General features: G+C 39.6%; 1 protein-coding gene across 2 annotated transcripts; it reads right to left on the reverse strand.

Annotated features, from left to right (window-relative positions):
* Positions 1-978: 978 nt before the first annotated feature.
* dgkaa (diacylglycerol kinase, alpha a) lies at positions 979-21,955 on the reverse strand. 2 transcript variants are annotated; one of them, XM_061057881.1, is made up of 25 exons: positions 21,754-21,955; positions 13,514-13,613; positions 13,121-13,197; positions 10,967-11,096; positions 10,690-10,764; positions 10,542-10,591; positions 10,290-10,364; positions 9,906-10,022; positions 8,732-8,849; positions 8,510-8,598; positions 8,278-8,394; positions 7,872-7,970; positions 7,561-7,647; positions 7,393-7,466; positions 7,237-7,311; positions 7,021-7,106; positions 6,841-6,930; positions 6,493-6,653; positions 6,349-6,413; positions 5,864-5,954; positions 5,459-5,645; positions 3,558-3,675; positions 3,286-3,346; positions 2,200-2,927; positions 979-2,093 (listed from the first exon to the last, which is right to left on the reverse strand). In XM_061057881.1, the coding sequence occupies exons 2-24, from the start codon at positions 13,587-13,589 to the stop codon at positions 2,853-2,855; spliced, it is 2,193 nt and encodes a 730-aa protein (XP_060913864.1). In that variant the 5' UTR covers positions 13,590-13,613; positions 21,754-21,955; the 3' UTR covers positions 979-2,093; positions 2,200-2,852. The 2 variants fall into 2 exon arrangements, with proteins under 2 accessions (XP_060913864.1, XP_060913862.1); XM_061057879.1 differs by having other exon boundaries at positions 13,514-13,617; positions 21,754-21,954.
* Positions 21,956-22,619: the final 664 nt, after the last annotated feature.

Genomic DNA, 22,619 nt, shown 5'->3' on the forward strand with positions numbered 1-22,619 from the left:
CGAAGCAACAGGGTTTTGTTTGTTTTTGGATTCAGAAAGTAGACCTTTTGGAGGATAGCAAAGGGATTAAGGGGATGAAAAGCACAAAAGCGCGCCAACAACGACGTCTAGTAAGTTTATTACTTTTGTACGTTTTTAAAAAACATTTTCTTAAACAAACTTTTCCTCTCAATTGCATTTTTAAAATGTAATAACATTTTTGTCTTATTATCGACACAAAAAACTAATAATTAACTAATAAATAATTTAGTAATCTGTTGGATGGCAGTGAAAATGCACGTAACATTTAGGAAAGGACATTTTTCTAATATTCAAATGGGATTATGGCTCTGATTTATTCTTATTATTAACAGTTCAAAGTAATTTTCACTCAAATTAAATCCCAATATGTTTCTCAATTAAATACAAGAAGTTGGTTAAAAAAAATCTGTAGAACTTTTTTTGCCTTCACAGCAGAGCATCTTTATTCCTTTAGATCCTGCAGCCTCCTCTATATATGCACTTCAATGAGACTGAGCAAACATTTTGAACGTGTGACACATTGCTTTAATTTGGTGTCTTATTTTATATGCACACAGCTGCGTAAATCACTCTGACCAGCAACAGCTGTGCAGTTGGCCAAGTTTCCAAACATACAGTACGCAATCAAGGCAGTTGTCATGATTTTTCCAACAATCTTTGAAGGCAGCATTTGTTGCTGGCAGATTAATCCGGTTTAAAGTAAGAGATAATATTACTCGGAAAAAAAAACATGTAAATATCCTGAGCACAGATCCTCTTTTTGAAAACAAAGAGATTAACTTGAACGGTGACATTTCAAGTCTGAAAGAAGGGAAGGAAACATTTTTTTTTTGAGTCAGTAGATCATGTTTCTGCCACAGACTAAAAGTGCACGACGCCCCCTTGTGGTAATAAACCCAAACTAGATCAATGTATCAGAAGCACAGGCAAGTCATATTGTGAAGAATCACCAAACAATTAGGTCCATATAATTTATTAAAACTTCAGTGTGTTAATTCAGGCATATAATATTAACACCGTCCACATACACTGAAACGATATGAATGTTAAAGCATTTAAATAAGAACTACATACATTTTGAATGGAACCTATAACTTCTAATCAGACGTATCTTTATAAGTTAGAAGTGAACATTTCTCAGATCTTCAAACAAAGTGCAGCCTTTTCTGCGCCCTTGCATACACAAACACACACACACACACACACACACACACACACACACACACACACACACACACACACACACACACACACAGAAACACACACATACACAGGAACAGTAGATTAGGCCTGCTGCTGTACATCCACATGCAGCTCCTTTTGGCAATGATTGTCCCACTACTGTTCCCCATAACACTTTCAAGTATCTTCTGAAATGTATGAAAAAAAAAAAGAAGGTAGAATTACCTTTGCCACAATCTGAAATGTAATATTATTAATCCTTCATTTCTGGTTCCAAATGGACAGGAGCATATATCGTCCATTTAAGCCACAACAAAACAAACAAATGGGCAGAGATCTGTGTCAGCAGAACCTGATTTTGAATTCAGTATATTTCTATTAGAATTGCTGAATTTTAAGAATTGACTTAAATAATTTGATTTGATTTGAATCTGTTATTATATTGTACGGTGTGTGCTGACATCACAGTGACCCTAAAGTTACTAATCAAACACTCAGCTGCTAACTTACACCACATGAGCTCATGTTAACAGTACCTGAAACTCTTTATATCTTCACGAGCTAGAAGGTAAATTTAGCCTGAAATTAAAACAGCAAAAACTTTATTTATACTCACTGATGGAACGAAACAATACAACCACATACTTATAAAAAGAGAATTCAATCCATGGTAAACTTTTAGTCCAACGATGGAAAGAAACGAAAGTTGTTTATGTGAATTAATCCCATGAACATGTGAAGTCTTATGGGCAGAACAAAGGTGCTGATTGGACGAAAAGAAGTGTTGTGACTCGGTGCTCGATTGCTCTTCCTTATCAGCTGGAAGTGTTGATAATAATTTTGAAATAGAATTTGAGAGTCAAAATCATAGAGAGAACTGAATTTGGGGACTTGTACATATATATATATATTAAGGGTTTATTTTTAGGCTTTTCATGCCTTTGTTTTGAGATAGCCACAGGTCAGATTTGAACCCGGGCCGCCCGCTTGGAGGACCTTTTCCTCCAGACATGGGGCGTGTACTATTAACCTTTTTACTTAAGACTTTTTAGCGAGGAAATGAATACAGTTTTAAAATAATGTATTCAATTATTCAATTTCATAAAAATACAGTTTGAAGTTTATTGGAATTCAGTTTCAAACTAATTCATTTTTAAATATTGTATTTTAGATTCAGTTTTAACAATACAAATTCAAATAAAGTGATTTAAATTCAGATATTTAATTCAGTTATTAAAGTTGAGCAATTCAAAGACAAATATACAAAAAATTTAAATTCAGCTTCTGCTCACACAAACCTCTGCCCATATGTACCGGTAAGTCTTCTACTTAAGCAATAACCATAGAGAACAGGTTGTAAAGGCACATGAAGCTGAAGAGTCTTCTTGAGCATATCGATATTTTTCACTTTACTTCAGCCAGCTTTAAGTTCCTACAGAGCAACATTTCTACTAACTGTGAAGCAGAAGACAGAGGCAGCGAGGAGTGTTGACTATAAGAACACAGAGTTAATTTGGTCATTTTTGCCACGAAGCAGACATATCTATCTAGAGCTTTGCTTCGGTAACATGTCGACACACATGCAGGAAAGTGTCAGTCTTCTATGTACAATACACCGGGGTGCATGTGGCTGCTCCAGAGCGGTGGTTTCATTTGAAAAATCCAGATGATTTGGCCGGAGGAGCCATCAACATACTGGCTTGGTTCTTGTGTGTGATGTGGATCTGAAAATAAAATAAAAGATGCCCACTCAATTACAATGCAATCAAATCACTTATATCTCTGAATGGAACATTTGCCTAAAGATTTAATATATGGTCTGTTCAAGACCTGCAAAGATCGCTTGACTAATCTCTTGATTTCAGTACATCCCATTTGTTTTTGCTTTTTGTGTCGTTATGATCAAGAATACAATTATTCTGTAGTTCAAGAAAATCATTCTGGGCTCTTTGTTTGGCTGAATTATTCGCCTTTGAGCGGTCAAAACGATTACAGGTAAGCGGTTAGAATTGTAGATTAGTTGATCATTTAAAAAAAAAAAGTTATTTAATGTAGAGAAATCTGTGTCTGTGTGGTATTTACCGTGCAGGGAGGCTGCATCCACGGCTCGCCGTCTATCTGCATCGGTAATGCTTTCTTTGTCCTGAGGGTAAAGAAGAGGGAGATCAACAAAGTGCATCAGAAAACAAAATCACTGACTCACTCTGTCATTAAAATACTAAACGCTAAGCCAGTGATGTTTGTTATGTTAATGAGCGGTTAAGTATGATCCTTCAGCTGGTGATCTGAGTTAAGTGTCATTGTCAAGACTAACAGCTCAAAGCCTGACAAGTCTGAACATGTCTGTTTCTCACCTGATGGTGATCTGCGATGTTTTTGCCAGCCTCACGGCGCTCTTCAGGCCCGTGTAGATCTGACCCATCTCCATGGCTCCTTCAAGACCGACCACCTCTAATCGACGGTCGCTGAGATCTGTCAAAAATCATAGATATATATTGAACATCCAGGAAGTAATATCCCCCAGCCTGAAACCATCGTCTTACTTACAGTTCTTTTTTCTTTACAAAGATTCAGAGAAGGATTTAAATGAAGCAACTAAGTCAAATAAGATCAATTAAAAACACATACTGTTATATACATATAATGCAGATACTAAATAAAGAATCAAAGAAACACATTATGGTCAATGTTTTCATACTAACGATGGATCCCATCACACAAGTGGATCAATGAACTCAATTTGGAAAAAGAATAAAAAGACCTGAATGTGTCAGAGATCAGGACCATGAGGGGATTTCAGTTAAACAAAATCCAGAATGTAGTAAAAATAAATGTGATTGTTTCCATCAGGGTCACTGTAAAGACCTGAAACTGGATATTAGGCGCACTTTGTTGTAATGTGTGACATTTGTATTTGTCTGTTTACACTTTTTTTTTTCAATGTTTCTGTATCGATGTCTCTCCAGGCCACTCTTAAGAAAAAAACCTAAATTTTTTTAACAAGCTAAATAAATTATGTAAAACAGGATGGATGTCTGCACCCTCTCTACATTTATCATCTATCAGCTCTAAAAGGAGAATGATTGTAAACTTCGCTGTGAGTCTGCTGGACATGTTTTTTAAACCCTTTTCTTGTTACCTTTAGTAGTGAGCGTTGTCTTGTCCAGAGCTTGTTTTTTATTAGAATATAATAGAATTACTTTATTGATCCCAAACTGGGAAATTGTGGCGTTACAGCAGCAGGTTGTCCAAACACACAATATGAGTAAAAAACACAATGTTAACAAATCTAAACACAATATAATATTAAATACAAAGTAAATAAGTACTAAAAATATGAAAACTAAGAATGTGAATATATACAACCAGGATTTAATTTAGCATTACTAGTCTTAAATAGGAAGATTAAATATGGAAGATTAAGATTAAATTCTGCTGCCCTCAAGTGGTCAGAAAAGTACTTGACGCAGGTTTTTGATTTGCAAACGTGAATTTATATAATCAGAGGACACCACTGGTTTGATTACTATGAATGGATCTAAATGTTTGCACAGTTTATCCTCTTAAAGCTGTTTTTTTTTTAAAGCACTAGGAAGAAGCAGTTGAAGCTTGTTATCACCTTATAAAGTTTCACAGGCAGCAGTTTCCTATTTACACATCCCGCAGCAGACACAGAGTAGCAGTGGCATTCTTTCTGGGTCCTGTTTATGTCAAACTGACAAATGTTAGTACAATGTTCACATTCCTTTTCGCTCTGTTTTGGTCTGTCTGCCATTTACAGCTGGACAGGTACTGGTTTATTGGCCAGCGGGTTTATCGGGACATTTCTGCTAAATGATAATGATAAATGGACTTGTGCTTGTATATCGCTTTTCTAGTCTCAAAGTGCTTTTACACGGCAGGTCACACCTACCCGTTCACACACTGATGGTGGAGGGTGCTATGTAAAGTGTCCATCAGTATACTAATCTATTCATACACATTGGACACATTGGACATGTGGCTGCAGGAGCAGGGGATCAAACCCCGACCTTCCAGGTTGAGAGACGACCGACTCTACCACTTAGCCACAGTCGCCCCAAAAATGGCTACCTGCTGCTGCTGCTGGAAACCATCTTTGAATGAGCAGAGTTTGTAGACTGTGAAACCAAAACAACGACACTGAGGGGAACTTCAGAGTTTTTGGGGTCATACACGTGACCCCCCTCCGGCTCTTGATAATCTCACATGCACTCCCTCGCTAAAGATGAAATACCTTGGGAGGTCACTTTGAGGATTTCTGGATCGATGATCACTTCAGGCTCTTCCTGACTTGTCAGTCCCTTCGTGTCAACTTTCTTGGTCTCGCCCCACAGGTTGGAGCCACCATGCATGCTGGGAATGTTTAGGACAGCAACCCCCTCTAGAGACAGGCCGCTGAGATCCAGAGGAGTACCGCAACACTGGAGGAAAAAAAACATGAGCACAAAGGAGAGACAGCATAAAACATCAGTAAGACTGGTTGTGAGAAAAAGTTGAATTTTTACCACACTATATACGGCAAGAATAAACACCTGGCTCTGGGAGCGTCACCCACCTAGGGGTGAAACAGTTTCATCTTGTAAGAAAAAATACAAAGTGTTCACTTGCTGTCGTGGTAAAGCTGAGGCTATTTTCTCACCTCAATTGTCAGACTTTCGTTCAGTTTCTTGCAGGAAGCAGAGATGGTTTCTGAAGTGGCGAATTCAAAATACCACAGCTTGTTCTTCATTCTGCAGTCGTGAAAAAAAGAGTTTTTTTTTTTGTTTTTTTTAAACGTTTAAGTGATATTTTGTTTTCACAGAACATTTTCTGGTTTCGGCACACGCAGCTCTTTAGACGGAGGAGGAGTCAGGCTGCAACGCTTGCTGCCACAGACATCTGCTGTCGCCACCTGCATTCAGTTTTTTTTTTTTTTTCAGCTTTGACAAATCCGTTACTGCGAGCAGGAAAAATGAAAGTACAGACCGAGGGCCAACAAATTGAAACACCATTCCCCGGCTCAGCTGTGTTGTTTTGTTTCTGAACAAGTGTTGTATGTAATTTAGTTAGGTAAGTCTGTTTGTTTTTTTTTCCGTTCCAGAGGAAGTGCCTTAGAGCGTGAATGTGTTCCAGTTTAACATGTACCTGCTGTTGAATTTCTGGGGATGTTTCTCCCTCATTGTGTGAAACCGATGAGCAATGGAGGCATCCTGTCAACACAACACAGAAATGATTCAAACGCTGGACTGAAACTATTTTGGTTGTGTTTTATGTTTTAGAGAAACTTACAACTCCGATAGAGAAGTAGTTGTTAATGATTTCATACGGCACTGGGTCACCCTTCTCCTGATTCTCATCTGTGATGACTTGCACACTCCAGCGGTCCATCAGCACCTGAGAGCTCCCCTCAATGTCTTTGAGAATACGACTCAAATCCTCCCCATCATATCCTTCAGAGAAACCCAGAAACATGATTCACTGTCTTACAAATGAACAGAATGAAATACAAGGAGAGACATTTATTTTTGCTGAATCAGATTTGCAGGAACACACAACAGAACATTTGCAGCTAACAGGTTTTTTGTTTTTTTTTCTTCTGCAGAAGTAAAAAACCTTCCATCCTCGTTCACTTCTCACCTCCTCCCCATCGCAGACATCGTGCGAGGTCATTTCCTGTGCCAAGAGGAAGCACAGCGACAGGTGGCCGGGCGAGCAGATTGGCTTTGTCTGATTTGAAGAAAAGTACGATGAAATGCGTCACGGTGTTTATTGGAAGCTGACGTGTGCCTTTTACAGCGCTTGTTCCAACTATCTCACCTATTGCGTCAAGAATCCAGCCAACTGTACCGTCTCCCCCGCATACCAAGATCCTATAATCCTCCAGATTTCTGAAGAAACTCAGCCTGAAAGACAAAAAAAGAAAAAAAAAAAAGAGAACAACACAACAATTTAAGAAGTTCTCTTTATTTAGATCTGTATTTCAAAACACTATTTATTTCCTTTACATGCTGACTAAAATCTGAGGTTACTCACCCTGGTCCAGGTCCACCATTGGAAAGGTTGTAAACCTGCCGTGGATTCAGTAAATACTGAAATTTGTTCAGGACTCTGAAATATACAAGACCAGGCTAAACAGTGGCAATCTATTGTACATTTGTTTCTTTATGAGAGTGTTCCTTTTGGACTTACTTTTCTCCCTGCTTGCCTCCACTTTTAGGGTTGACAAACACAAGGAGAGGATGGGTGTTGGGCACAGGGCTGATCTGTTTAATGATGGGAACTTGTTATAATTATTGAAGGGGGTAAAAAAAAAAAAAAAAAAACATCGACCAAAGCCTTCGTAAGGGAGATTAATACCTGAAGCACTTGTCCATCAGGAGTAGTATTGAGCTCGCTGTCGTCAGTTGAGCTCGAGCAGCCATTCTTCACGTTGTTCGGTCTTTCCTTTAGGGATCAAAACAAAGGCACAGAGTGAACAAACAAGAGAAAGGTAACACATTTTTCAGCCTTCAAGGACAAAGAAAAACCTGTGTACACCATAGCTGTCGAAATGACACACAGGTGAAAAAAAGTTTACCAAAAACAGAAAAACATCCTGCGGCTGATGTTCTGCGTTGGTGTGACAGGCGCTGTTTGTACTGTATATGTGCTTGAGGGTGATTCTGTACCTTTACGACAGGATATATGGCCCATGGAGGCAGGATATGGTCTCTGTGCAGCCCACACGTGCACTCTATTGGCTCTTGTTCGGCACATTCGTCATGACGCTGTAGAACGAAAACAGTGACACATTACATAAAAGACCAACGGCGACGACCTCTGACAGGATCCAAATTCATCTTTTTGAAAGAGATTTTTTTTTTTTTTTTCCATCTCTGCTTCATTTGCAGCCGAGATAGAGAAAGAATGACAAATGGAGAAGAGAAAAAAAAAAAAAAAAACCTCCATGACTGAACTTAAGCCCAAAAGCATTTGCGCAAGTGTGTCTGATAAAACCAAAATGAACATTTCATCGTCATTAGCAATAACTCTACATTCCTAAGAAAACATTCACACATGGAGACGCTTCCTCACCATCGTGTGGCACCACACACAGTGTTTTCCCGTTAAGCCTTGGTAGCTCTTGATCTTCTTCTGGCACTTATCACACCTCGAGTCACAGTTCCCACTCACCCAGTCGTGCGCTGGAACCTGAAATGTGTGATGAATGTCTCAACGTTCACATAAGAGCACTCAGACAACAGGACTACGTCTAATTTAGATTGTGAGTGTCGCCGTTAATGTTGTCATGGAGACATTGGCATACCCCCGTTTCTTTCTTTGACTTCACATACGTCTTGGTGCAGGGTGCTGGGTTCCTGTTAGCACAGCGTCCGTGGACTGTGTATTTACAGCCTGCACAACAACATGTAGCCCAGCTGTCATTATTCATCTATAAACATCCTGAAATTCTAAATTGTTTTCACCACAGTTCAAATTTCAAATGTCGGCACAGTGTCGCCCTCTTCTGGTAGCACATGATACTCACAGGTGCAGCACAGTCCCTGCTTCCTCAGACCCAGCAGCATGCTCTGGCACACATTGCAGTAAACAGGCTTGTTGAAATGTTTCATCCTCCAAAGGTGCTGCCCGTCCTTCTGAGTCATCTGGTTGTTTAGAACAAGAAAAAAAAAAAAAACATCGTGGTCGTTGCTAAAGTGCAAACTTTTTCAGCATTATGAATAGCAACAAAAGAACCTTACATCTTTAGCTTTGTAAATGTTTTCATCAAACTACACAAACCCTCTCAAGAACGCCTCAGGGACTGGGCCTGCATTTCTCAGTTAGTTTTCAAACCCACTCATGAAAAACCTGAACTAATGAGATTGCTGATTATACAGTATATAGTAGCTCTTCATGCCGTGGCATACAATGACATCAACACTGACTTTCATCTGAATTTCTCGACACAAGATTATATGGTTGCTTTCAGTCTATTTTTATTTTTTTTCTCATCCAGATTACACACAATATTTTCCTGGACATGATGCATCAGCCTATCACTTACAGCATGAGGCAAAGCGGGAAACAGACGCAGCAACTGTGAGGGGGCAGAATTCATGCACCCCAGGCTTCAAATGATCATTGGTGGCTAGAAATAGCCTGAGGGGAAGTCCCTAGCCTTGTTGAAGAGGCCAAGCCCAGTGTCAGAGTCCAGCTTGTCATTTTAGATCAACACAGTTATCACACAAAGTTTATCAGTAAACCCTTTTACGTGCATTGAACAACACCCAGAAAATAAATATGATCTGTCCTTGGTGAAACATATGCACCAAGCATTAAAATGATTAATTTCTGCATTCAAATGTAGTGCCATCAGCCTTCAGATTGCTATTTTATGCGAGCACTCCGTGAAATACGGGCACTGATTGTGCAGAGTAAATGGAAAACACTAAAGCACTCGGATGGTGCAGAGCTTGCATGAGCGGAGATGACATTACCACACCCTGTGTTACACTGAGTCGGCAAAAAGACTTTTATAGACGGGGAGGAGGCGGAGGAGGACAGAGGAGAGGCAATGCAAGGCCAAGATTTCAAAAGAGCAGTAAAAGTAGATTTTATACCACTTTGTGAGACACCTGCAGTAAAAATGAAAAACATCGGCGATAGGCTTTCGAAGCCAACTCTTAAATGAGAAGCGACAAATTCTGCCTCCTAAGTACCTTTAGACCCAACAGGACCAGCAAGGGAACGTTGTTCATGCCTCCCTCCACCCACTCCTCTAGAGACACCGTGCCGCTGCTGTCAGCATCAATAGCGGTCATCATGTCCTTCAGAACCTGATGAAATAATAACAATTGATTATTATCCAATCAGCATTCACTGTGGATTACTTAATGATGTCCATGTGATTTATAAAAGGTCCAACATGAGAATTTTGTAGGTGCAGACAAGCTTATCATTTCTTAGCAAATGAGTAACAAGTACTGCCATATACTTTATGTTATAGTGTTAAACTAATGTTGAAATCACATTTTCAATTCTTCACAGTAAGTATTTTTATTCTCGGGACATTATCATTTGAGAGAGAACTTTGAGGTACTTACAGGCCTCAGCTCGGAGACGTCCCATCCGAGATATTCCGCAGCGTGCATCATCTGAGCAATAATCCTGTCCACTTCCTGTTAAAATGCAACAAAAGACTTTTATTAGCAGTGTGGCTGACAAGATACAGCCAACCAAAAAGTGATGATAATAGCATTCGGTCTGTAATTAAATCAGAAACCCAGGGCTAAGCCATTTTTTTTTTTTTCAATCTGTAGACAATCACATCTTAAATATTTTCTCAGCAAACTTACAGAGCTGTCGAGGACTCCGTTGCCATCTCTGTCATAGAGCTTGAAAGCAACTAAAGAGAGGGGGGGGGGGGGGGGGGGGGGGGGATTAAAATGCCGAATCAAGTCAACACTCAAATTATTTTGGTCATAATAGAAACAAAGGACTCACACTCCAGCTTGTCCCTGGGCTGGCCATCCTCCAACAGGGAGAAGTAACATGAAACATCCTTCAGAAAGACCTCCTCTACAGGGGAAGGAGGGAGGAGAGAGAAAGAGAGAGCTGGCTGTGAATACTCTGGTTACCATATCCGCACAAACAGTATCTCACAGGCATGTGGTTAGAAATGAATTAATGCCAAATAGTCCGTGGCGTAAATTGATAAGGGGCCTGATGCAAAGTAGCGTGGAGGCAGTGAGTTGTGTAAATACATGCTGTGTTATCTCACTGGCACTGTCTTCCTGGGTGGGTTCAGAGTTTTGGAAGGAGCGGAAGAGTCGTTGGCAGAGATCCACAGGGAAGTCCTCCACTTCTAAATACGTCTTCAAAAACAGACGGAAGCCTTCTTCGTCGATGCACTAAAAAAAAAAAAAAAAAAATGAATGGGAGAGCCGTATTTTGTTTACAGTGGCTTCGTGAAACACATAACGAAATGTCTCTACTTTTTGCAGTGTGTGTGCCGTCACTCAATCAATCAATACATCTTTATTTGTATAGCACCAATTCATAATAAAAATGTTTTACCTCGAGACTAAAGAGCAGATAATACTCTTTGTTATATTGTCCACAAAGACCCAACATTAATCCATCATGAGGACTAACAACATTAAGCAAAAACTTCCTTAAAGAGGCAGAAACCTCGACATAACAGAGTCATGTTGAAGAGCCATCTGCTGAAACTATGTTGGTCTTGATTTTGAAATCCCATGAGGCTTCTGAGAAACGTGTAATCCATCAATGATAGGTAAAAAATATAAGATAAGATAAGATAAGATATGCTTTATTCATCCCAGCAGGGAAATGTAGGTGTTCCAGCAGCCAGCATACATACAAACACACAACACAACACATATATACATACATATCCCACCCATACAAAAAAAAAACATGAGCCCACAATACAGTTTGATATATGATATATGCAACTCAGGCTAAAGTTTAAAAGTTTAAATGTCTTCTGTGTCATGATTTGGTATTATTTAGTTTTGTATTTTCAGTGTTTCTTTATGTTCTAGTGTGTTTTCATCAGTCTTGAGTTCTGTAAGTCCTCAGTGTTTCTTGTATTCCTGCCTCTGTGTGATTGCCCTGATTGTCCTCACCTGTGTCTTGTTAGTCTCACCTGTGTCTGACTCCCCTGTGTATTTAGTCTCTGTGTTTCTTCCCTTCCGTGTCAGTTCATTGTGGTATGTAGTTTGGATGTCGGTCGTCGGTATGTCAGTTTTTGCTCGTGCGCCTCTGTGGCTCCCTGGTTTTGAGCCCTGTGTTTTTTGTTGAACTTCTGTAAGTAAGTTTTTCTTGCCTTTGGCCTTTTTGTGTAATTAAATATTTTTGGTTTTTCTGCACTTGGGTCCACCTCCCTTGCTTTACACACCGAACCGTAACATTCTGTCCTCACTTATGAGAGGGAGTCGTTATAAAGTGCAATTGCAGTAGGTAAAAAAGTATTTTTTAAATCTGTCCTTTTTGCAGCTTATCTGCACGGTGGACTGCTTTTCACGTGACAGTGTTAGAAAACTAAAAAAGAAAGACAAGCTCCCGATTCAAGATTTCAGTCCATCTGTCGGGCCTGGAATCTGTCCCTCTCACATGACTATATGCTGCGGGGCTAACAAGCAAAAATCCCTCGATAATGGTGAACCACAAACCCAATTCTTGTTGACTTTATTCCATTTTTTTTCCGCCGATACCCTGCAGAGCTGCCCCAGTAATAAATAATGTCACCGCAAGACAGCCAGATCACAAAAGAAGAAGGAAGAGGGAACAAAAGGGTAAGGAGGGTGAGACCAAGAACACTGTATTCTGCATACTCTTACATTTAAAAAATACCTTCATGGTTGTTTGTGTTGTAATAGCTGTTAACTATTGCTTTATGGAAGTATCTGTCTTTACTCCCATTAAAAAAAAACTATTTCCTTCCAATTATTTCATTAAAATTTATGTGGACAATTTAACCATCAGAATTTACTGCGCTTGCTTCCTGCAAAATGAGTTGGCAGTGTCACCGCTGCTGATGTACAGTATTGGAAAGATGTCTTTTCGATCACATTTGAGCTTACACTGCATGAGGGCAGCCAGCTCACCGTTCGTAACGGCCTTGCTGCGTGGGCAAAACCAAGGAGTTCATTTACATTTGAAACCTCGCTACGTTGAGCTGAAGATGTGGACAGCTTAGTCAGTGATCGATGGGTTTGAATCTAATTAATCAGTGTAGGATAATTAATAACGGCTCATTATACATAAATCAAATGCTCATTTCTCACTAATATGCTCCACTGAGAGTTTTTAATTCAGTTTGGTTAAGCGCCTCATAGCTGATATCCCTGTAAGAGAGTTTTGGAGGAGTGGAGCTGATGGTGAACAGCAGGACACGGCGTCCCCTCACCTCTCCATGTCTGTGCCGGGCCAGACTGCCATCTGCATCAAATTCCCTCAGCACGTCTTTCACCTTCAAGCTGCAGTCTGGAAGCAAAGAGACAGAAGTCACATAGGGAAACACATGTACTTCAGTACTTTGCGGGAGCTCTCAAAACCTTAAAACTCAACTGTATGTTTAATACATGTTTCTGAAATATCACGAGTGTGCACATGAATAAAAGAGATCTGAATGCTTAACTGAAAAAAAAAAGAAAAAAAAGAATGTGGCAGACTGCTACCTCCTCTAGATATGAGATTCATCATTATCATGAGTGTGTACGTGTGGGTGGAAATGGAAGTAAGGAGGGGTGCAAAGCACTGAGAAGGCTGCCTGCCCGCCCGCCTCCCTGTCTGTACTCACATTCAATGTACTGCTGTAGCTGGATAAAGTCGACAGGGCTCAGTTCCTTCACCTCTGGGTTTGTGGGGGTGGACATGGTGCCTGCTACTGCACTAACTGCCTGCCTGTGCACAGGCGAGAGAAACAGTGAGATACAGACAGAGAGAAAAGAGGAGGTGGGTGCACAGTAGCCTGCTTCTTTGTAAAACATAAAAGCACGGCTGTGAGCAAAAGATAGCATCTTCCAACTCTGTAAAAAAAAATAAAAAAATCCATGATTGTTGACAGAGAGAATTACACTGAACATCCAGCGTTTGAGTGAAGCGGTTTGTTACTTTGAAACACAAGGAATGATTAGAGTTGCTTAACACCAACATCAATGACTTTGTTCCATTTTCATAAACCAAAAGTCTGTCTGTGAAACGTTGAAGATTTAATGTTTAATAATGTTTTCCTCGTATTACGCTCTGAAATGCAGCCACATTGCCCAACAGGAACACGTCATGTGTAAATACTGTACGTAATGTGTATACTGTATATCTGCACTTTGAGTATGTGTATTCATGTATGTGTGAGGATAGCTATATGTATGTGAGTAAGTGCATGTATATATATATATGTGTGTATATGTATGTATTTAGAGACATATATAAACAGGCAGGAATTTATAAAATACTGTATTCTCTAACTAAAAATGTATACAGGTAAAACAATCGCTCTTCAAAATGCGGAACATTGACAACATATCATGTCACAAGGAGGTTTACACCAGACCAACCCTTTTAAATATTTGTGAATATTTTGCATGTGGTCCTGTTATCCATGGCACCAATAAGGGGCTTGTCAGTCCATAGTCTATTTCTGACAACATGAAAATATTGTAGGATCACATGGCTGCATGAATTGTATTCTTCATTTTTGTTGTTGTTTAGGGTTAGGGTTGTTGGCAGGCTTGGGTACATATAGCCTCTTTTCCCATTGCTTCTTTCTGTTTTAATTTTAAAAAACCCTTCAAAACAAGTAAATACTGTACATATTTAACATCTTGTATCAGCATCATGTGGCCGGTCTCTCAAACTGTGCCAGAAGTCTTGAGGAAATGATGTCAGGCCAAAAGGTACCCATGGCACTTCAACTCCAGGGAGTCTCTGCACCCAAAATCTCTTTCCATAAACTCACTGGCCCATATGTGATTTATAAAACACCGGATATAAGTATTGGAAGTGTCTGCCTCAGTTGAACACAAAAGAGTTCAGTCAAGTGTTTAATGCACAGGTTGAAAAAGAATATAGCTGAGAGGATGAACAAACCCAACTGGCTTTTCAAGGGGCCTTCCCTCCAAACAACAGAAAAAGAGTTTCCGGTAAATGTCATGCGAGGCTGAAAGTGCGCATGAAACTTCAATCGGACAGAGAAACATTTCATCACAATCAAAGGTTATAATTTATTTAGAATCCCAAAAATTGCCCTGGCATGTTGTTTTGAAGATGGAAACACAAAGTCGGACGTACATTAAGTGAGTTGTGAAGAACACTTTCAACAGAGGCAAACATGCTTTTAAAACATAATGGAAGGGGATTCCTTAACGACAGGAAAAAGAAACAGACAAATGTACGGTGCATGAATCATTGAAGAAAGAAGAGGAACAAGTTAATGGAGGGGGAGAATGTTACTTTCCTGACATCCGGTATCATGCTCTTTGTTTTGCAGATGCGTGACCATGAAATGCTGCTATTAGATGTATAGGGGTCAATCAATGAAGAACTTATGATATGACTAATGTGGTCATGAATATGTAGGTGGAGAAATGATGTGTGCAGAATAAATGTGATATCTGTAGGAGTGTCTATCAAAAGAAACGTGCTTGTCTGATTCATTAATGCTTTTCTTCACTGGTACTAAATAAAGAGCTCTTATTTATATCAAAGAGAGCCAATGTGCAATAGTTTAACAAGTTACAAAACATTCTTATATCGGAAACAATTGTTGTTTTATACGCTGTATTGCAACAGTCGTAGTCTGTAATGATCAGAAGTTTATGTTGGCAAGTGGTGGCTACTTTGAGATCATTGCTGTTTAACTAGCAGAACTGATTTAATTTGCAAACTTTATGACTCATCTTCTTGAAAGCAGGGGTGTAAGAAAATATAAATACACTTGAAAATCAAGTATGGAATCGCCATATTCTTGCATATATACAGTCCTAATCGTTACACCGATGCTATTTTTCATTAGCTGTTATACAGCAGTCTTTGCTTGTTATACAAAATTGACGTAGTATTTCTTTAAAACAAGCCTGCAATGACTGTAGATGACTCGGCGCAGTAATAGAACATTTTGGAGTCCACGCTGCAAAGTTCAACATTTTTTAATGGCAGTTTATCTTGAAATTTATCTGAGTTGTGCAACTAATCCATCACGGCAAACTGCATTAGAGGTTTCTGTAAATTACATTACCATTACGGGGTAGTGCAGTTTAGACTGTCCAATCAATCTGCACTTCACCTGCATTACCGTGCAACGTTAATGGACTTTTGGAAACAATAAATGCGTCAGTCTTTTCACTCTGCTGATTGAGTCTAAAAACTGTTTGTGACAGTAATGTGGGAGAGGCCGATTCTGAGTTTGTAACTCTGCAGGATGCTTTGGAAAAGGGTCAGCGGAAGATAATAAAAAAAACACTGGTATGGTCCTTTAAGAGGTGGCCCTGTGAATCTAATATCACATCTGATATCAAGGCTATTCTATCATCAGCTATACAAAGACAAAAGGACAGTGCATAAAAGATGTGTGCGATGAAAAGGACTCCACTGTAAATGTGTTGTTCACACTCGTGTCTGCAGGTGTTATCACACATTAAAGTGCAACCAGTGCAGGTATCAGTGACAGCTACTGTACCTTCACCGGACAAAAAAAAATCTGAGTACTTCAAGGACAAAGAACGTACTAAGAAAAAGAAGTAAAATAATCTGAAATAACACCCACTCCTGTATGTGATCTGGATGCATTCGGACTCTGAAAGGTTCACACTGTCCTCTCTTAATTCCCTCAAAAGGTCAGCAGCTTTGCTTTGCAGCTCTGTTTATGTAACCTATCAGGTGGGTTGGGACTGTATCAACAGCAAAGTGTGAACATGAAGGAATAATGAAAAACCATCTGCTACTAATCACCTGACCTAATTATTCTAAAAATATGCTCCTGAAAATAGCCATAAAACACCTCTTATTTTAGATTTCTCCTGGGTGTTGATTTTTCTTTCCTTGGGGCTTGATGTCGTGAGCAGCATCAGCGGCAATTTTTTCTCCTTACCAACAGTGTCATCATCATTATTGTCTGGTTCAACAGCATCTCGGGCCTATCTGAGTAATCTGATTCCTCACTTCCTGATTCGATAATGATTTGCATGCATGATGCAGAGTGGGAATTAGGAGCTGTAAGTACATGGAGCATACCCTTCACTTAGTAAAAGAAGAGATGAATGGAGTACTTACTACATACAGAGCTGGTTGTCTCCTCTCTGAAAAGACCAATAAGTAAGATATCTACTGAATTCAATCATAAAGTGACCTTACTATATCATCAGACATTAATGAAACATGTTATGTTGAGGTGCAGGCTTCTCTGCCAGTATGTCCTCCTTCTACATTAAGTTTTGATTCGAATGGTCAGCATTTGTTTTGTCCAGAACAAGTAGGTGGTTTTAAGGCTGTTTTGGACGCCCCTTGGTTTGCCAGGTGTGAGACCAGTTATCACGGCAAACCAACAGGCGTTGCAGCGATGGAAGTGGGCCAGGGCACTGGACCTAAAAAGCCACTGCATTTTACTAATAAGCTCCACGACCAGAAATGTGTTAATTTAGGATAAATATTGGAGATGCTTTTGAAAAACAGAGAGCGGTTGGTCCGCAGAATTGTTTTAAGAACGATGGCTAAACACTGAAGCTTCTGTGGCCGCGACATGGCAACTTCTGTGCGCATCGAGTCTAGGGAGGGGAGGGGGAGGGGAGACACAGCTCCCTCCAATGTTTTGAATTTGGACTGAAGTACCAATTTTAAAACTCTAGGTGTCAGAGTTACATATTGCTCCCTTAATATTTAGTCTTGAGTTAAAAACAAAAACAAAGACATCATCAAAATGCACTAACAGGATTAAATTCAAATACTTCAGGAGGTCTGAGGAATGTCTGTTAGGCCCTACAACAGACGATGTGACAGACTACTTCTAGCATGATTCTCTGTAAGGTTTCACAGCTGGCCCAAGTTAAACGGTGGATCATGTATGAGGTGTGAAGATGTTTATCTTGCTTCATAGAAACATTTATGTGGTAGAGACTGTCATGTTGACAGCGAGAGAAGTGTAAATGTTAGCTAGCCGGAGTCACAAGTAATCATTCAGCGTGATTCACGGTGATTCACACTACTTACTGACAGTTTGAGGTAGAATTCGGGTTTGAACAAAATGTTGCAACATAAAATCAGTGTAGAACAAATATTGAAGAACATCCACTGAGTCAAAAATCAAAAGAGCTGCAGACTCGTGGGCCACTTGCAGTTAAAATAGCAGTTAAAAAAAAATTAATTTAAATGTTAAAGTGGTTCTACAAGTAGCAACAGCTTGTGGAAGCAACATCTACTCCCCCGTAAACCTCTGAAAACCGTCTGTTCAGAGCTTGGCATCCGCCTTTACTTTTGACCACTCAGCCGAAAACAACAACCAAAAGCGACTGCTTTAAAAAAAAAAAAAAAAAATCACACAGTGAAATAATTAGAGAATCAGAGAGGACAGCTCAGTGGGCATTTTCCTTCACACAGGCCCTGCGTATAATTATGAAACCTGTAATGTCTCATTGTCTCACCGTCAACAACCACAAAGTACTCTCTTTACCAGAATCATTCAAGGTACACGTGGGGATGACCTTTTTCAAGGCAGGCTAATGTTTGTGCAAGCTGTCATAACACCCACGCCTTGTGTCAAGGAAATCTGCTGTTTTGCAAAACTTGCAGGGTGCAAGTCTTGACTCTGTCACACTCTGTGGTTGGAAAACACTGCGCCGGTTCCCTGAACAGAGGGAAGTCTGCATCTACTGTTTGTCCCTTTTTGTCTGTGACTACAACTATCCTCTTCACTGATGTGTGTGCAGACCGCATCGGGTCAAAAGAAGGGGGAGGACAGACGTGCTTGGTTGCTATGGAAAGAGTTTCCCCTCCATCAGCTGCTCTCTCTGTCAGAGTGCTGCCACGGGTGACTAACAGGTAGGAGGAGGCACAGGCAGAGGGAGGAAGCTAGCCAAAGGAAGGGGGAGCCCAGTCAGTCAGTCAGTCAGTCAGTCAGTCAGTCAGTCGCTGCGAGTCTTCCCCCTCCAGCTCCACCTCCTCCCACACCATCAGCCTGATTTGGCCTTCAAAACTAGAGGCCATACTCTACACTGCATTCCACATGCAGATGCTACAGTGACTCATTGAATGGACAGGGGAATACTTTCCCACTATAAATGGATTGTTTGCTCAAGGGGTCACTTTGAAAGAGCAGACACAGAGGGTACAAACCAGAGGTAGTATTTGTCTTCCTGATGATACTATCTGAGAAAAAAAACATCCTCACATTTTTGTGTCCCTACAGCTAGTCTGTAACAACTACTTCCCCTTGTAGTTTTACAAGCTCACTTTAGTTCATATGGTATAAATTTGTAGTAATGTGCACTGGCATGTGATGTGATGGATGAGAATTAACTGAGATATTTATCTATTAAAGCAGCTATAGGAAACCATGGTGGCTCCTGGGGACAAAGGCGGTTCTCCAGTGTTACATTTTGAAGTGGCTAGCATGTGAACTTGTTTGGAAAGTTACAGAACAGATGTAGCCATTTTTAAGATCTTGCCTTGAAAGTATTTGGGCTCTATATTAAAAAGTATCTTTTTTTTCTGCTTCCTTTCAAAAGACATGTATTCTACTCAAGGGCGAAACGTTGTCTGTGAAAATGTAAACATGAGCTCACTTGGTTTGCATGCGGTAGATGGCTTTGTTAGGGTGAGTCAGACCCAGCGACATGGCATTAGAATACCTATAAAAAAGATAGTCAAACCCCACACTGAAAGATGGCAGCTCTTGAAAGCAGAGCTTTAACAAGCAGGCTTGAATGTATTGAAAAGATCACAGCAGAGCATGCTCTATTAAAAAGGGATTCCCTTGGTCTACTACTGTATGGTAACAGGAGAATTAAGTGATACGTAGGCTACAGCAGGCCCCAGTAGTTAGAAACACGAGAGGACTTTAGCACATTAAGCAAGGATTACAAATGAGACAAAAACACGAAAGGGAAAAAAAAAAAAAAAAAAACCCTAACAAAAGACATTCACCACAGCATGAATCACCGATTTCTTGGAAAATGTAGGCGAGGCTTTTCTCACTCACTTGCTTCAAAGCGAGGACTGCCCATCACTCTGAGTTCAGACTTGAATGTGACTTATATAATAGCTTTTTTGTTGAAGCAGCCGTGTGGAACACCCTGCTGCTTTCAGAAATTAAGAAAAAAAAAAAACTCAAACCTGCCCAGGCTCGTGAGGGCGCATGCTGCCACGACACAGCTACACGGTTTAAATGTTAACACGTATCTGTATCTTGTTCGTCCACAGATCTATACGCAGCGGAAAATGCAACAACATTAAATTCAACAGTTTTCAATTTAACTCAACTGAAATACTTTCCACTATAACGCCGGTAATTCAAGAATTAAGGTTTTGTAAGATCTTGCATTTATCTGATCATACATGCTCATGTAAACTATTTTCTTAACATGAATACATGTGATGAATGACAGCATTTAACACTCAACCTTCACAACAAATCCAATTTGACACGTTAATACAGTATTGACTTATAAAGCGTTATTTATGGATGCTATGCATACTTAATGTGGTGATATAATGAAGGCAGAAAAGGCTACAATGAATGGAATGAAGAACTACTGTATTAAGAGAAGTGAATCAGTCTGTAAACAAAAGGCTTTCCCTTTCTGAACACGCTTGCTGTGAAATTTAGCAACAGTTAACATGAACCACAGATCCCAACATGGGCGAAATGCTCGCTCATTTACGGCCTCTGATGTAAACATTAACTATGGGCTAATTGACCTGACTACAATATTGATCGTGAGGCCCTGAAAACTGTCCTGCAGCTAGAAGCAGATGAATACAACCGAGCCTCCAAAGATTTGAACAAATAACCTGCTTGCAATTAAAACAGGGTCTGCCAGCAAAGTTTCACCTTCAACTAAAGTGACTCTGAAACTGCAAAAAAAAAAAAAAGAAGAAAGAACAAACACCTGATTCAGTATCAAGACTTTCCTGTATGTTTTGTTTTTCCAGTTAACATGGGGGCTTGTATATTCACGCACAGCATTTGCAGTCAAATGACAGTGAAAGGGGTGCTGTGAATAAAAAATGATCAGGCAGCAGTGGCAGTGCCCACCAACGCCCACAGGCGACAATCATCTACTTCACAATGTGGAGGATTTTATTTATTTATTTCATCAAACAAAAAAAAAAACAGAGAGAAAAAGCCTTTTGATTGAGGTTTCACTGTCCTTGCAGGGTTGTTGCCATATCCTTTAACAAACATAATCAAAGGTTGTAGTCCCACAGATACGATCATGTTTATCAGGGGGTAATAACACGATAAACCTGTTTGCTCAATGAACTAGTGACACATGCAGTTTTAGCATATGCTGACAAGCTTAACAGAGTGTGGAGATCTCAACATGAAAGTTTCTTCTTCAGACGTGACACCCTCATATATTTCGAGCACCCTTGAATGCTCACCAGTCTCTTCTACCCCGTCAGATGAATTGCTCAATTCTGTAAATAGACTGAGAGGAGGGTTCCCCTGCTGGTAATTTAAGTAGCCTGACATTAACAATCATGTCATGCAGCAAAGGGGAACTGAAATGATGCATGTTCGTGTGGTTTAAAAAGAGAGCAGAAGACTGCATTTGAATAAAAAATCTGTCTTACTTAATGGCTGTTGTTCGACTGAGTGAATTTCTTATACACACACGACTATAAATATCTTAAAACCAATGCAGCGAGCTTAACTAAATCAATAACCGATTGCACCTCCTTTTGGATTTAACACTGAATAAACAGAAGGCTTTAATTCCCGTGAATTTGTCTGCAGCAAAATGCCGATCTGAGCCTCACTTAAACTTCAATCAATACTCCCGAGTCAGGATCTGTTACTGCTTGATTTCTTTGTGAGTCGTTTACCTTTCCCGTCGTCACTCCGTTGTTAGTCTTTAACGAAGTCGTCGTGAAGCACCAAAGCAGCTGCTAGAAATCCAGCCTTTCAAGTGGCCGTTAACTTTTAACGGAGACAGCAGGTCGGCGGAGTGGAAGCGGTGTTCTAGTGCAGAGCAGAGCAGAGGAGAGGCTGGGCGAGGATCCCTCCTGTCAAGCACCGCCTCAGCTGCTCTGCGCCCTCTCCGCTAACCAATACACACGCTCTGCAGCGGCGTGCATCCATCTGCAAAGTTGCACGGTTGCTCATTATTATGCAGGAGTTAAATGTAACACGGAAATCTCCTATCTGCTCTTTTAAAGGGAATAGGTGCAATTATAGCTTTTCAAAGTGTTGAATTTAACATGCTACTAATAGTAAAAACTCATCCTTACCATATTGCTCATATGAAAGGTATTGAGAAGAAGTTGAAAAGCAAGTGAATTTCCTGAAATGTAGTTTCCATTTCATATGATGCATCATTATGACTTATATTTTGAGCTATGCTATATGGTTTAGGATAGGATAGGATAGGATAATACTTTATTGATCCCCAGAGGGGAAATTCGGGCGTTACAGTAGCACAGACAAGAAAGCTCAAAATACACATTAAACAGAATAGATAAGAAAAATAAAAATAAAAATAAAAATAAAAATAAAAATAAAAATAAAAATAAAATAAAAATAAAAATAAAAAGAAAAGAAAAAGAAAAAGAAAAAGAAAATAAAAATAAAAATAAAATTAAATAAAATTAAATTAAATTAAATTAAATTAAATTAAATTAAATTAAATTAAATTAAATTAAATTAAAATAAAAATAAAAACAGGGGGTATATACAGTACAAAATGAATGAT

The sequence above is a fragment of the Labrus mixtus genome, chromosome 15, assembly GCF_963584025.1.
Source record: "Labrus mixtus chromosome 15, fLabMix1.1, whole genome shotgun sequence".
Classification (NCBI taxonomy): Eukaryota; Metazoa; Chordata; class Actinopteri; order Labriformes; family Labridae; genus Labrus; species Labrus mixtus.

Excerpts from the sequence above, each read along its gene's own strand:
- dgkaa (XM_061057881.1), bottom strand. The coding sequence starts at position 13,589 with ATGTCCACCCCCACAAACCCAGAGGTGAAGGAACTGAGCCCTGTCGAC. Across the intron at positions 7,467-7,560 it reads CTGATGGACAAGTGCTTCAG|ATCAGCCCTGTGCCCAACAC; the intron begins GTATTAATCTCC and ends ATCATTAAACAG. Across the intron at positions 6,931-7,020 it reads CTGGATTCTTGACGCAATAG|ACAAAGCCAATCTGCTCGCC; the intron begins GTGAGATAGTTG and ends TCTTCAAATCAG.